The 15,259-nt window shown below is 36.8% G+C and overlaps 1 protein-coding gene across 1 annotated transcript; it reads left to right on the forward strand.

The window, feature by feature from the left end:
• Window positions 1–9,340: 9,340 nt before the first annotated feature.
• LOC117982079 (uncharacterized protein PF3D7_1120600-like) lies at window positions 9,341–14,235 on the forward strand. The gene has a single exon (XM_034968362.2). It carries the CDS (start codon window positions 9,365–9,367, stop codon window positions 13,973–13,975), a length of 4,611 nt encoding a protein of 1,536 aa, XP_034824253.1. The 5' UTR covers window positions 9,341–9,364; the 3' UTR covers window positions 13,976–14,235.
• The last annotated feature ends 1,024 nt before the right edge of the window (window positions 14,236–15,259 follow it).

Consider the following 15,259-nt stretch of genomic DNA (forward strand, 5'->3'; position numbering starts at 1 on the left):
TTTATCAGTTGTCGTCTTCCGGTGTGAGGTCGCCATTCCAGCACCTTGGGACCCCAACGTCTATCGGTTTTGCTATGTCGGTTACTCTAGTTCTCCTACGAACCTTTCGAGCCTCAATAGCTCAACGGGAACGGGAGCGGACTGAATTCCGAAAGGTCGCCGGTTCAAACCCCACCCGTTGCACTATTGTCGTACCTACTCCTAGCACAAGCTTGACGCTTAGTTGGAGAGGAAAGGGGAATATTAGTCATTTAACATGGCTAATATTCTTTTAAAAAAAAAACTCATTTCTACTTTGATCACGTACAGAAACTCCAAGCATATACATAGGTCTCTCCATCGCCCACTGAGTGACTCTGAGCTTTCTTATGAGGCCATATAATAACTTCATAAGTATTGGTACTTATGTATTAAATGTTGAAAAGTTGTAGAACAACACTACAGTGTAAGATAAGGCTGAATCTCACAAGCTCGAGTGGACAAAGCCTCATAAGTAACAAAGCCTTGACAGCTAAATGTTGATCATAAACGATATTATATCGTATTGTATAGGATAGGTCATAAAGGTTCGGCCACATTCTACTCACTGCTGAATTTAAATGCTTTAAACTAAATTAAAGGCATAACTCGAGTTGTTATTCTAAGGGCATAACGCATTATGGTAGGTTCCCGCGGTGGTGTAGTGGTGCGGGAGGGGTGTGATGACGTGACGCGAGAGCTCAATGAGCTTGTTGAGCACCAAGCACATAGATTTTAAACCACCCCTAGACAAAAAGATATTATTTTTAAAATGGCTAATATACTAAGTAGTTCTGGAATTTACCTATTCTTTCGTTTATTGTTATAAAAAACATCGCACTCGCTTCGCTCGCGCTTTTGACCTGTGGCCCTACCGCGGTTGTTTGACAGCTACAATGTCACGATCGCAATCATCTCTGATTGGTTAATACTCGCTCATTATTGGCTACGATGCATTGTTGCAACAAGAATGGCACAAATTCAGCCAATCAGAACAATTTAGATTGTAATAATGATTGATGCAGGTTTTAGATAATCGCTCTACTTGTTGTCTCTGTCACTCATATCTATGTGACGTTTGGTCGGTCTCAACGACAGATACAATGCTCTACAAAACCGCTACCTCTTTCTAAAGGTCGATGTACCTACTTACATTATTTTCGGCCGCGTACTGTTCAGTGCGTGCTTCTATCCGAGATCAGTCAAGTGTTGCCTCGCCCTAACTCGAGCTGGTTCTTGTCATGACTTCCTCACTGTACTAGCTATATAGATAACTTGTCATTGTCCGTACGTCTATTGAGTTGTGTGACCTAGTTACAACCTACAACAGCTTACATTATCATTACAGACTTACCAAGGATTACCTTAACCGGTGGCCCTACCGCGGTTGTTTGACAGCTACAATGTCACGATCGCAATCATCTCTGATTGGTTAGTGCTCGCTCACTATTGGCTACAATGCATTGTTGCAACAAGAATGGCACAAATTCAGCCAATCAGAACAATTGAGATTGTAATAATGATTGATGCAGGTTTTAGAGATTCGCCCTACGGTGTTCTCATAATCACGTGTTTTGCTGGTGTATATTACAGATTACTTTCGAATCAGACTCGCACAACAAGGGTGCTATACTCGGGTAGTTTTTTCGACATTTAGCACGATAAATAAAAAAACTATTATGCATAAAAATAATTATTAAAAATCTGTTTTAGAATGTACAGATTGGTATAGTTCATCGAGGTTCATGTAATCGAAATCACAGACACCAGTAGGGCGATTTCGTAAAACCTGCATCAATCATTATTACAATCTCAATTGTTCTGATTGGCTGAATTTGTGCTAGTCTTGTTGCGACAATGCATTGTAGCCAATAGTGAGCTAGCGTCAACCAATCAGAGATGATTGCGATCGTGACATTGTAGCTGTCATTCTACCGCAATCGCGCAGGTTAACAAATACTTATTACAACTTTTAATGTAAGTAGATAGGTACCTGATACCTATTACCTAAAGTATTTTCATAAACTTATTACAAGTACAAAAAATTCATTACCTGCAATCGATTCCTTGACTCGCGTTTTTCAATCAAAATGTTTCAAAAGTATCGATTAGAGAATCGCTTAGAGCTGATGAAATAGAACCTCAGATTAGCTATCTAGACTGAAAAAAAAATGGAATGTTGGAAATAGCAGATTTATTTTTAAAGGAATATCTTGTCAATAATTTTATAGATTAGGAAGACGCAGCGTTGGAAAACCCTCCACTAGGTGGACGCACGACATCAGACGAGTTGCAGGGAGTCGCTGATTAAGGTTGATTCTGTATGCAATAAATTAGTTGTCACCAGATGATATTAGAATTTTTTCAATTATTATAATTTTGTTAAAGGGTTTATTAGGGTATCTATTGTGTTGTGTTGTGTCTAATGGTCTATGAGCTAAAAAGTAGAAAATAAGTTTTGCGTGTCTAATCGGGCAGGCGCGTCAGTGCCAAGCCAAGTGAAATAATTAGTAGTAGTGTTTAGTGAACCTAGTGTTTAGTGTTATTACAACATTGCATTAAAGTAACTGAAAGGCGATTGTGCGTTCTTTCATAACATAACAATTAACTTCTCAACCTAATCTCAACCCATTGCCAGCCCACAATTAAGCAAGGACCTCCTCTCAGAATGAGAATGGTTTGACCATATAGTCCACCACGCTGCAGCTGGCCAAGTGCGGATTGGCAGACTTCACACACCTTTGAGAAAATTATAGAGAACTCTCAGGCATGCAGGTTTCCTCACGATGTTTTCCTTTACCGTTAATGCAAGTGATATTAAACTTACAACTCAGAAAGTTAGAGATGTTTTGTTACCAAATAAAATAAAACAAAATATAATTGAGTAAGATAAATACGTTATAGTAAGTAGGTACAATGTACATCCTTCAATCAATCATCATCATCATCATCATCACCAACCAATAGACGTCCACTGCTGGACATAGGACATAGGACATAGACCTTCAATCAATAATATAAAGAAATCGAGAGCGAATCGAATGCCAAAACACAATTCCGTCACAAACAAAATGATTGTCACTCGCAATGCAACAGGTGCGATTCTCAATTAACTTTCATTTGACCCATAACAAATTATTCTAGTCTAATAGCTATTGCTGCAAAGTGCAAAGGAAGTCAGGGTCTGGTTTCACTGTTTCAGAAAAAAAAATGACGAAATTGATTGAAATTACAAAAAAAAATATATAAACGCAGACGAGTTTTTAAATCATCGGAATGAATTAAAGTTTGGCTTGTTGCAAACTTTGTTGTTTACTTAGTCACTTATTGAGTAAAATCAAATGAAATCGACTAAAATAACTGATGAAATCGACTTTTAAAGACTTAATCCAGCCCCCCAATTGTGTGTGTGTGAAAAAATGTAAATAGCGAATCAACCAATCAAAGGGCAGAATTTCTTGACGATTGCGATAGCCATGAAATGGTTATTCTTACACAATTGGGGGGCAGAATCTACACGTAAATAACATTATCATCAACTCATCGCCAGCCCATATTTTGCAAGTGAGTTTTCTTTATCCTAACGAAGATCCCCTTGTAGAATAGATGAGAATTTCTACCCCTGCGAAGCCGGGATGTGTTAGCTAATAGGTATAATGATAAACGGACTGACTGACAAATTAACGAACATCTCAATGAGTCTACGAAAGATTTTGCGTAGATAGGTATACCTACTTAGCTTTTCTTTATAAGAAAGTACGCACGAAACGTTTTGCGTCATCATTCCTCATACGCATGGCTAAGGTTTGGAATACTCTTCCATGACATGTGTTTGTTTCCTACCAATTACAACCAAGGTATCTTTAAAACAAGAGTGAATAGGCATCTTTTAGGTAAACGCGTCCCATCTTAGGCCACATCATCACTTTCCACCAGGTGTGATTGTGGTCGAGCGTTTACCTATAATGAATAGAAAAAAAAGTAGGTATAACACTAAATTTCCACACGACAAAAGCTAGGGCGGGTTGGTTTTTACATAAATAATTGTAATGATACTTTTCTATTTTAAGGCAATAAAATTGTTTTACTCGTCTACTTATGTCGATTTCTTTTGCAGATTGTGTGTTTTTCTAGCTTGTTCTACAGGTTTTCTATGAAAGAAGTAGATACCTAGGTACGCTGCGACCTAGACCTCTTGCCTCGGCCAGTGACACTGAAGTCATCACACGGTTGTACCTGCAAAGGCTGACACAATTTATAAGCAAGTCTAAATAATAATCGTAATATTAATAGCAAGTACCTAAGTAGGTACATATTTTAACAATTAAAATATAGTTTTTATATAAATTAAAATAAAACCATTAAAATTGGTTAATTTATAAAAATTAAGACACTTATAATAATATTACAATCCATTGAAATGGTAAAGGGTACCCGGTACTTACGTAGCAATTAGGTACATTAATTCGTACCTAATTATTATTCTAGGAGCGACAAGCCAAGGAGAAAATCTCGCAATCTAAATCCATTATGCACCACCCACGATGTCACTTTTACTAACTAATTGGAAACAAATATTTACTCTTACTTATATCCTACTAGCTGATTAGCGATTTCGTAAGCGTGGATGTTCAAAAATCCCGTAGGACTTCCTGGGATAAAAAGTAGCCAATGCGTAGATAGAGTAATAAAGGTAGATGCAGGAACATTTGTTTTCTCATTCGCACCAAAAAGAGAGCACAGAGAAAGTTACTAATGTGATAAACAGAGACGCAGCTAACCTATTTTTTGTCCCTTATCGTGTAACTGGTTTTTTTCAAGAATACGTACAAGAAATTGCAAAACAGTTGCAAAACAAACTTTGAGAATTCGTGGCGTAATTGTATTTCTCATTAGTTATTTACTTGTTTTCACATAAAAAACGTTTAGTACAAATATTGTTGATCGGTTAATACAAATATTGACTACTAAATAATGGTAATAATAATTGTCGTATTATTCATCGCTACGTCGTGCTATCGCTATCTCATACGCGGTTACACAGTACTTAAATCTACCTATTATTCTATCTACGAGCCAATGCCACTCTCCCAGGTCTTTATCTATACCCATGCAAAAAATCACGTCGAACCGTTGCTCTCTTGCGACGTGATTGAAGGACAAACCAACAAACCAATAAACCAACAAACAAACACACTTTCACACAATATGGGTAATTACTGCTTTTCATAAAGCGGCTAACCATCATCATCATCAACATCCGCTAAACGTCCACAGCTGGACAATGGACATAGGTCTCTTGTAGGGACTTCCGCGGCACCCTGCGTCCTGCGACTCGTCTGATGTCGTCCGTCCACCAGTGGGGGGTTTTCTAACGCTGCGCTTTCCGGAGCGAGGTCGTCATTCCCAGCACCTTGGGACCCCAAAGTCTTCTCGGTAGGAAAAGCATTCCGAACCAGTGGTAGATGCATCCGACTATTCGTAAGTACTTGTAAAAGTTTATACGAATAAAAAAGATTTTTAATTTTATTTTATTTTATTTTATCGGGTTTTTCCAGTTTTTTCGAACTTGTGCCCTGCCCATAACCATATTTAAGATGTTTAAGAAATACTGTATTTGGGTTTTCCAGATTTCTATAAATCCAGTCATGGACTTGTCTTTGAGGAAAAAGACTTTCTATCTATTCTATTGATCTATCTATCCTCTTTGGATCACTTAGCAAGCAACTAAGTGCTTAAGTAGCTAAGTTTCGCTTCGGTTTTGCATGTAGCCCACATTTCAAAGCTAAACAAGTTTGGTTTGACCAAGTTGTATTGAAAGTCTGCTAGTAGGTAGGTAGGTTTGTGCAACCATAGTCCTTTATGTAATGTCACTTGCCGGCTGATCGAACAATGACAACTACGACGTAACGCCATTACCGCTCCAGATGTCGTTTTAATTACGTAGGTACTTACTTACCTACTTGCTTTTAATAAATATAAGTTCAACTCATAGGAACAGACTTTATTTCTAGCTTTATCTAGAAACTAGCTGATCTCCGCGACTTCGCCCGCGTGGATTTAAGTTTTTAAAGATCCCGTATAGCCTATGTCACCCAGGACTAATGTAGCTTTCTACTGGTGAAAGAATTTTTAAAATCGGTTCTGTAGTTCCAAAGATTACCCCCTACAAACAAACTTAACAACATTACCTCTTTATATAATAGTATAGATAGATATAGATATAGATATATAGGTACAAGGAAAAGCTGACTGACTGACTCAATCCACCAACGCACAGCTCAAACTACTGGACAGATCGGGCTGAAATTTGGCATGCAGATATAAGTAGTGTTAAATAATGCAGACAATGACGGAACCCATGCAAAAAATCACGTCGATCAGCAACCGTTGCGACGTGATTGAACGACATAAATATAAATAATAAACCAATAAACCAACAAACCAACAAACAAACACACTTTCGCATTTATAATAGGGGATATACCTATAACAAATTAAATACTGAGCAAACGCAAGACATTTTTTTAAACAATTAAATACCACTTGGTGAAGGAAAACATGTTGAGGGAACCTGCGTGCCTGAGAGTTCTCCATAGTTGGCCAGTAGCGTGATAGATAGACTATGGCTAAGCCCTTCTCATTCTCAAAGGAGACCCGTGCTCAGTAGTGATGATACCTAATGATGTTGATGACAGTAGGTAAAGTACCTAATACGAAAGTTCCATGAATGCTTTCGTTTTGTTAAATGACGCAGTTAAGATTGCGATAACCGTAAACAAGAACGTTTTATAACACTTCAATACCCACTTATGGACCAGTTGTACAGGCTCACCTCACCTACATCTAGTGCAAGTTCCACAACGGTCAAAACGTAGGTAATTGCAGGAAAGTTATATCAAAATTATCAGTTGTAAAGGCTGTTTTCTTTGAAATTCCCAACTAAGTAAAAAAGTTGGCACCATTCCACGCAGGCATAATTTTTATAGTAGGTAAGTAATTAGATAAGGCTAGCTTGTAATATTTTCATTTAAAAAAAAAAAAAAAAGTAATGTAAATGTATGACAAAACGGCTTTACTCACGTATTTCGTCGACGATAGCCCGACTAATTTCGAACCCATACTTCCTTTGTAAACCATGGTCCCTGTGAAAAAGGACCCCAGATGGGTTTGAAACTGGTCGGGCTAACGTCGACGAAATACGTGAGTAAAGCCGTTTTCAACCGACTTCAAAAAAAGGTTGAGGTTCTCAATTCGTCGGAATCTTTTTTTTTTATGTATGTTCCCCGATTACTCGAAGACGCCTGGACCGATTTTGAAATTCTTCTTTTTTTGTTTGAAAGGGGGTCGGTGCCAATGAGGTGCCATTGTGGAGTCTCATAAAAATATGAAGTCTAGACGATTCGCGCAGCTAAAGCTAATTGGCACCGGCACCAAAAAGTATTATTATGGAACTATATTAACTCTTGTATACATAATATATTCGGTAATAAATAAAATTATTTTTCAATTTTTAGTGTTTGTGTATCGAAGTCGGTTTTTATTTTTTTGTAAAAAATTTGTCATACATGTACAATGGAAATCCATCACGATAGTTTCAACGCTAAAAATAATAAGTAGATAATTTGCACTTTACATTGTACATTATAGTAATTGACATGTAGTTTTTTTTTTTTAATTCAAATACAAGTTAGCCCTTGACTGCAATTCCACCGGGTGGTAAATGATGGGGTTTTTATTGGAGATGGATGGAGATCTCTCAGGCAGGTTTCTTCACCGTTAAAGCAATTAGTGATATTTAACTGTTTAAAATGCACATAACTCCGTAAAGTTCGAGGTGCGTGCCCGGGATCGAACCCCCGACCTCCCGAGTAAAAGACGAACTGCTAGAACTTAGAACTTACCCATATATGTACTTACATCTTGAAAAGTTTGAAGTGCAGAAGTTTGTTTGCTATTTCCATACAATCGGAATATTCTGGCGACACTTGTCATGGAAAGTGAGCACGCGTATTGCTTTCTCGGGTCGGTATCCGGTTGCCTTTAGCCTAGGTATGCAAGTTATCTATAAAGCTAATCGTCAAACTCAACTTGTGTACAGTTTTTATATCACTATTTCTCTAAAGTGCAAGTGAATTTTGGTACAGGAGATAAGAGACGCGGCGAACTCCTTCACTTGATTTTTTTGAATTGAATGCCTTGAAGATAACATTTTTCTTTTTCTTTTTTATGTAATCTACTTTGTAATTTTTTAGGACTATTCAAAATTGTAAATCCCTTTAGTAACTTCATATTAAGTATTTCAATTAGCCGAAAATCTAATTCTAATTTTGTATTTAGAATTTTAAGCTAATATACATATTTACATGCCAGCTTCGCGTGGTACAGCTCTAGCTGGACCAATGTACCTACTGTTATATATTAACACCTGTGTTGAATTGAATTTAAAATCTCGAGATAGTCAATCTAAAAAAATATTTTATGAAACCAACTTCCAAAGCTACTTCAAAGTAAAAACTATTTATTTCTACATGTAATGTTGAAGTTGAGCGAGCGTCACATTTTAGGTATAGTGCCCGACCAACAATATTGCACATCGAACTTTAGAAAGAGATTTCGGCTTCGTAGAGCGTCGTCTCTGTCACTTTGTAACGTTTCGTCCGTCTCAACGACAGAGACAATGCTTTACAAAACTGTTATCTCTTTTTAAAGTTTGATGTCCAATATTTCCTGCCGGCTAATGTAGTTTCTTTTTATGCTCGCCCGAATGCAACATAGTTTTATTTACGAGTAGAAACAAATTCAGCCGAATTGAGAATCTTGAGTAAAAGAATTATATAAAATACTAGCTTATGCTCGCGACTTCGTCCGCGTGAACTACACAAATTTCAAATCCCTATTTCACCCCCTTAGGGATTGAATTTCCAAAAATCCTTTCTTAGCGGATAACTAGGTTATAATAGCTACCTGCATGCCAAATTTCAGCCCGATCCATCCAGTAGTTTGAGCTGTGCGTTGATAGATCAGTCAGTTAGTCAGTCAGTCAGTCAGTCAGTCGGTCAGTCAGTCAGTCAGTCAGTCGGTCAGTCAGTCAGTCTGACAGTCACCTTTTCCTTTTATATATCCCTCCATGATCAATAGCAATAAGTTCAAAACACGAAACAAATTATTTGGTTGTATTCTTTATAGAATCCGCTAAAGCTTATGTATTAGACCAAGCGTTTGAAATAAAGCGAACGGTCAGTGGCAATCGGTTGGTGACGCTTGACCGAGGAGATAAATACGGTGATCGCAGCAACGCCCCGGCCAGTTGACCGCAGACCCGGCGCGATCCGTGATGTAAACGATGCACATGCCAATAGTTCTCGCGTTAGTGGCCATCCAGTGTACACTGTGCCTTAGTATCCGAGTGCCCGTGGACTGGACCGACAGTGAAGTGAATACAAGCGAACAGTTGAAAAACACGGTCAAACATGAAGATAAAATTACACCGAACGAATATTTCCAATACGCGGCGATAAAACCACAATTCGCAATCGACATAGCCAAAGCTCATGGTGCTCAATCCCCTGAAAAACTTTTTAAACCGCAACCTGTTCAACCCCACACGGGCTTACGAAAACCACAGCTAGGACATCGCGTTCATCCGGAAAAGATTGTTGCTCAACCTTACCGAGGATTTGTTCAAAGTGCGGGTGGTTCAAATTACGCAAAACCAGCCACTACATCGTTTGAAGTTTACCACCCTTACAAATCAGAAGAACCAGCTTTACAACAGTTATACCGGGATCCAAATCTTGATAAAATAAGGAATGATTTACGAGATAGTAATCAGCAATTTCAGAAGTATCAAAACGAGGCGGGAAAACCAGATGTCACAAAAGACGAGTACTTAGAACGTCCAGAAGAAATTGATCGCATTAAACTCCCACAAAAAAATATACCAACGCAATTCGAAGTACATAGACCTGAGCGTCGACCAGTATATTATAGGTATCCACCGAAACAAAATTTCAGAGAGCACCTCGTAAGCCAAAAATTAAGACATCCGTGGAATCAAAATATCGCGAAAGTTACACCGATTCACTATCATCCAATAAAGAAACATTTGCATGGATTGAGACAACAACATGCATTAAAATTCGACGATGAGCGTAATGAATACCCTCAACTACCTCCAAAGGATGACGAGGAAGAATCAGAGGGGTATGATATATTCCAGAAAGGTAAATCAAGATTTGTGCAACTTAGAAATAACGTCGATGATTCAATTAACAAAGTTCTGCAAGAAAATAGACCCTACGATGGTCGAAAGCTTGAACTGCAGGAAAAAGAAGGGGATGATGATCACTCATCCAGTGAAGTTACAGATGATGAAGATTTTGTTCCTGTCAAAAATTACGCTCAAGTTAGAAAAATCGAAGTAACCAAACACCTTCCCAGAGAGGCTGCACTTGAAGATGCCGAGAGCTTTGAAGAAATTTTAAATGCACCGCGGTTAAGAGAAGCTATTAAGAGTAAAAAAGCACAAATTGTATATTCCGAAGAAGGTTATGAAGATACAGGTTACGATCATGCTGGGGAACAGAAACATGCATCAGAAAATGAAAATCATGGCGGATTTCTGAAACAAGATGCAGTCAGTAAAGGTAAATATAAAATACCAACTTTAAATATTAAACATGGAAGTAAAAAAGGCTCAAAGCATGGCAATGAAATCGAACACGATGACAAATGGAACAATGATATAAAAGAAAACGAAGAAGAAGAAGATTCCGATTACTATGAATCTGAAGAAGAAAATTCTGATAATAATGATATAACAGAAGAAAGTGATGAAAATAGCCGAAACAAACGAAACAGTGAAGACATTATTGCAAAGCCAGAAATTGAAAAGACTGATATTAATGAAAAATCTTTTGACCGATCAAACCTACCAAGCAAAATGCAAGATTTATCACGTCACGATGTAAACAAACGCGAAACATTGCCAAAAACTTCTGATGAGAAAACAAAACAAAAAGTAGCATTCGATAGTAATATAAAGCGGAAATATCCATATTACTTCCAAAATCTTAAGCTCCTTAGTAAAAATTCTCCAATTCGTTACGCTGAAAACTTTGAACTTATTCCTAAAAAGTCCAATGGAGGTTCTGAGTTTTATGACTCAAGATCTAAGCTTGAATGCCCAGAAGTTGAAGATGATGTTGATGCATTACCTGAAAAATTGAAAAAAGATGGACACCCCGATGAAAGCATTGAAAATTTAAGTGAAGAAGAAAAAGATGAAGCGAAATTTAGTACTTTGGAAAATAAACAAAGATTGAAAGGTCTTGGTGATAAAATTGATTGTTTTAAGGCTAAATATTTTGGTGAGAACCCATTAGATAGTCCCTTTTTTGAAGAAGATGTTATCGAAAATCCAGAACCAGTGACTAAACCAAGTTTAAAAGTATTTAATATACAAGTAGAAAATCTCACTAAAGAAGAATTATTAACACAAAGCTCAGATATTTTCAATGTTCTTGACAAGTTACGTAAAAACCAAACTTATTCGTCTACTCCAAGTGTAACATTCATGTTAGATGAAACTAAAGACCTTTTTCAAAACACAACTGAAGTTAATTCAAATTTAACGTCTTCATTGCCAAATTCAAACAATTTAACAGTCACCCATGTTCGCAATAAAAGAGCAACACCTTTTACATACGAACCTTATAAAATAATAAGAGATACTCAAGTTCCAGACTCTAAGAAAACTACGACTACAAGCAATGTTAGTCCTTTGATTAAACAGCTACAGTCTAGTAGAGTAATTGATAAAGTCACAAATCAGGATAGTAATCAAGGTTTAAAGAAGATTAATACAAAAGTTTACAAAAATATCGGTAAAGGAGACAGGCAAGAACATCGCAATGATAGTAGCAATGATAATTTTGTCCCTAATTTTGTGGATGTTAACTCAGACTTGCGTCGAGGAGAGCCCAAATACGAAATAAGATCTGCTAATCATAAAGCTCAATATTCTCCAGTCGAAAATAAAAAAGCCATGTCTCTCGTTGATTATAAAGCACAAACTGCGAAAAATATAGAAACGACAACCCAAACTCAACTTAAAAGATCTAAAAGACGTAAACCAACTACGAGGCCTTATTTTGATGTTTCACAGTTTCTACCAAAAAGTATAGACACTCGTACTGCTGCATCTAATACGGTACGAAGAATTATTCGAACAACTACGGTGGTTCCAACAACAGAACGTGTAAAACGACATAAAGTCAGACAAAGTAATAGTAGTGAGAAAGAATACGATGAATATACTGACAAAGAGGAAGAAAAAGTAAAAACAACAACTACAGTAAAGCCGGTGGTAAAGAAAAGGAGAAGAACGACAACAACCGCCAAACCAGCTGAAATTGAAATTGATACTGAGTCACCTAAACTACGGCTTGTTACTAGATTCCGTGACTATGATCCAGACAAGAAAACTGTAACAAGCTATGATACTACCGAAAATCCTTTAACTACATTTGACAATGAGCGCAGTTCTCCTAAGTACACGGAAAAGAAGAAAAAATCTACTAAAAGCACATTAGTCACTGATACAAAGAGTTATGGAGAAGGAGATGATGGTGATATGAGAAAAGAAGAAGTTGATAGTTTGATTGGTGTTAAACATGATACGGAGGAATATGTACCACTATACGAAAGGGTAGTAAATAAAATAAAACGCATGAAAGATGAGGATTTGAATAAAAAAAGAGAGCAGAGTTATGATGGCGATGTTAACATTTATGGTGACAATACTAGTGAGCATAATTTTGATTTTCCTAATGAAGACGACGAAGAGGACAACGAAGATGACGATGATGATGATGATATTAATGATGACAATGACGATGAAGAAGACGAAGATGAAGTTGAAGATAAAGAAGAAGAAGAGACAGAAAGTGACACAGATGACATCGAGAGCCATTTAGAGGTTACGACATCGGAACCTACTAAAAGGACATTAGCTAAAACTACTGAAGCTCCAGCTACAACAACTGAATCACGTAGTGCTAAACTACAATTAAAACCAATCATATCAAAAAAGAAAGTCGAAATACACAAAGAATTACCAGTCAATAAATCATCACCACATGTAACTCAATTTAAACAGGACATTAAAGAAATTGAAATAGTTAAAGAGTTGACACCAAAAGCCAAAAAGAAAAGTAATAACAAAAATGTAGAAGCTTTAGACTTATTTAGAGATGAAAACTTAGCTGAAGAAGTAAATAAACTAGGTGACGTAGAAGTTTTCAGAGAAAACTTGGATTTGAATTCAGGACCAAAACATGGTGGAAATTACAGAAGTATCACAACTGAAGAGTTAGAAAAAGAAAGCCGTGATGTTAATGGCAAAGGTGACGTTGAAACCTCACAGACTGAAACAAAAAAAATTATAGAAGTAAATAAACAGATACCATCGAGGAGACGTGGTACTAATACTAGTCGAAGTAGCCCACAAGGAAATGGCAATGAAAGAAGTGCCAAACTTGTCGAACTAGGTGACACCTACGATCCAAAGCCACGCTTGCATGGTGGAAACTTAAAACTGCCACAGAGTAGAAATTCAAGACGTAATAGTAAGAGTGAAAAGTACGTTGAAATTGATGATGATGATGATGATGAAGAAGAGGAACCGTCGAGCTTGCACGGTGGCAATTTAAAACCATATGGAAACAGTAGGAATTTCGGTCGGCGCATGCACGGTGGGAACTATAGAAGTGCTAAACTTGTCAAAGTCGATGAAAGTGAAGAAAAACCAGCTCAAACTCGCACCAAATCTAAGGATAGGGGTAACGCAGCAGCTTTGTTAAATAGCTATGCACGTGCTGTTCCCGTTATTACCACCACTCCCATATATATTTTAGACCCTAGCAAACGTATGTACTACTACGTAGATGCCTAAAACTGATTAGTAATTGTTTAAATCAACCCAGGTAACGGGCCGCCATTTTTTAAGCACGCTAGTGTCAAAAGTTGCGTAAACTCGTGCCCAATAAAGTCTGTATCGCTACGCATATTATAATGTGTCCCAGCGTACGGTCTTTCCTGTTTAAAATACAACTGTCTGAGCTTTGCATATCTGGAGTTTTATAAAACTTAAATATCTTTTATTTAAATCTGTAAATAGACTTTAAGGAGTAGAAACTAGAAAGTGCCACAAACTGACTTCATTTCACTTTCGCGACTAAACTGTGAAAGCGTATTATTTTTATAATGATACACTTAAAAGGTTAAAATGTGTCAACTGTTTTTAACGAATCTATGTATTATAAAAGTATTAATTTTAAGGATCTGTGATAAATATACTGTTAGAATTTGTATTTTTATGCAAAAAAATATTTATATTGTTGAATTTATGAATAAAGTTCAATTAACTATTCCCATTTTTATTGTTTCTTTTAAATCACCATTTGAATATTTGCTTAAAAAGCTTATAATATAAGTCCCGCAAATTGCTATTGCGCTAGAACCACGTCTCATTAACAGCGAAATGACGTCATTCCGACGTCAGCCGAAATAAAAATATACCATCAGCCCGAAACTTCAGTCTAGTGCTGACGTCACTAAAATGGCAGCCACGCGCAATAGCAACTTGCGGGACTTATACCACTGATCGTGCCTTTTGAATTTCCGTAGAACCATTTCGTCAAATGATTTGTTTGCCACTGGTGCAATAGCAAAGCCTGGCCCAGGCTATTCTCAACCCAGAATTTCGACATTCAAAACAAGTACCGTGTAATGGAATGCTATTCAAAGTAAGGCAATATAAACAAAATGCTCCACATTCCATTTTGTCTCGAACGTTCACCTCATTACAGAAACAAAACTTTCACTTGAACGGCGTTTAACGAAAATTTATTGGACATATTATTTTACGCGTCATAGTATTTTAATAATTAATACTAAATAATGACAGCTCATATTTAATTTTAAGACTAATAAAATAGTATACCTAATCTTTAATACAATTATTATATTTATATTAATAGTTCTTTTTAATCCTCGAAAAATATCAAAGTTCAAGGTTATGCCCAAAAAATCTGTGCCTCACGCTTAAATATCCAAGCTTTGTTTGATTATGAAATACTTTAATTATCTTTACAATCTTTAGTGGCCTAATTGATAAGAAAAACACAACTAGAATATTATTGGCAAGTCTTTTAATCTTTACAACTTACATCACTAA

Source organism: Maniola hyperantus, chromosome 5, assembly GCF_902806685.2.
Source record: "Maniola hyperantus chromosome 5, iAphHyp1.2, whole genome shotgun sequence".
In the NCBI taxonomy this organism is placed as follows: Eukaryota; Metazoa; Arthropoda; class Insecta; order Lepidoptera; family Nymphalidae; genus Maniola; species Maniola hyperantus.

Coding starts and splice junctions, on each gene's coding strand:
- LOC117982079 (XM_034968362.2), top strand. CDS start 9,365: ATGCACATGCCAATAGTTCTCGCGTTAGTGGCCATCCAGTGTACACTG.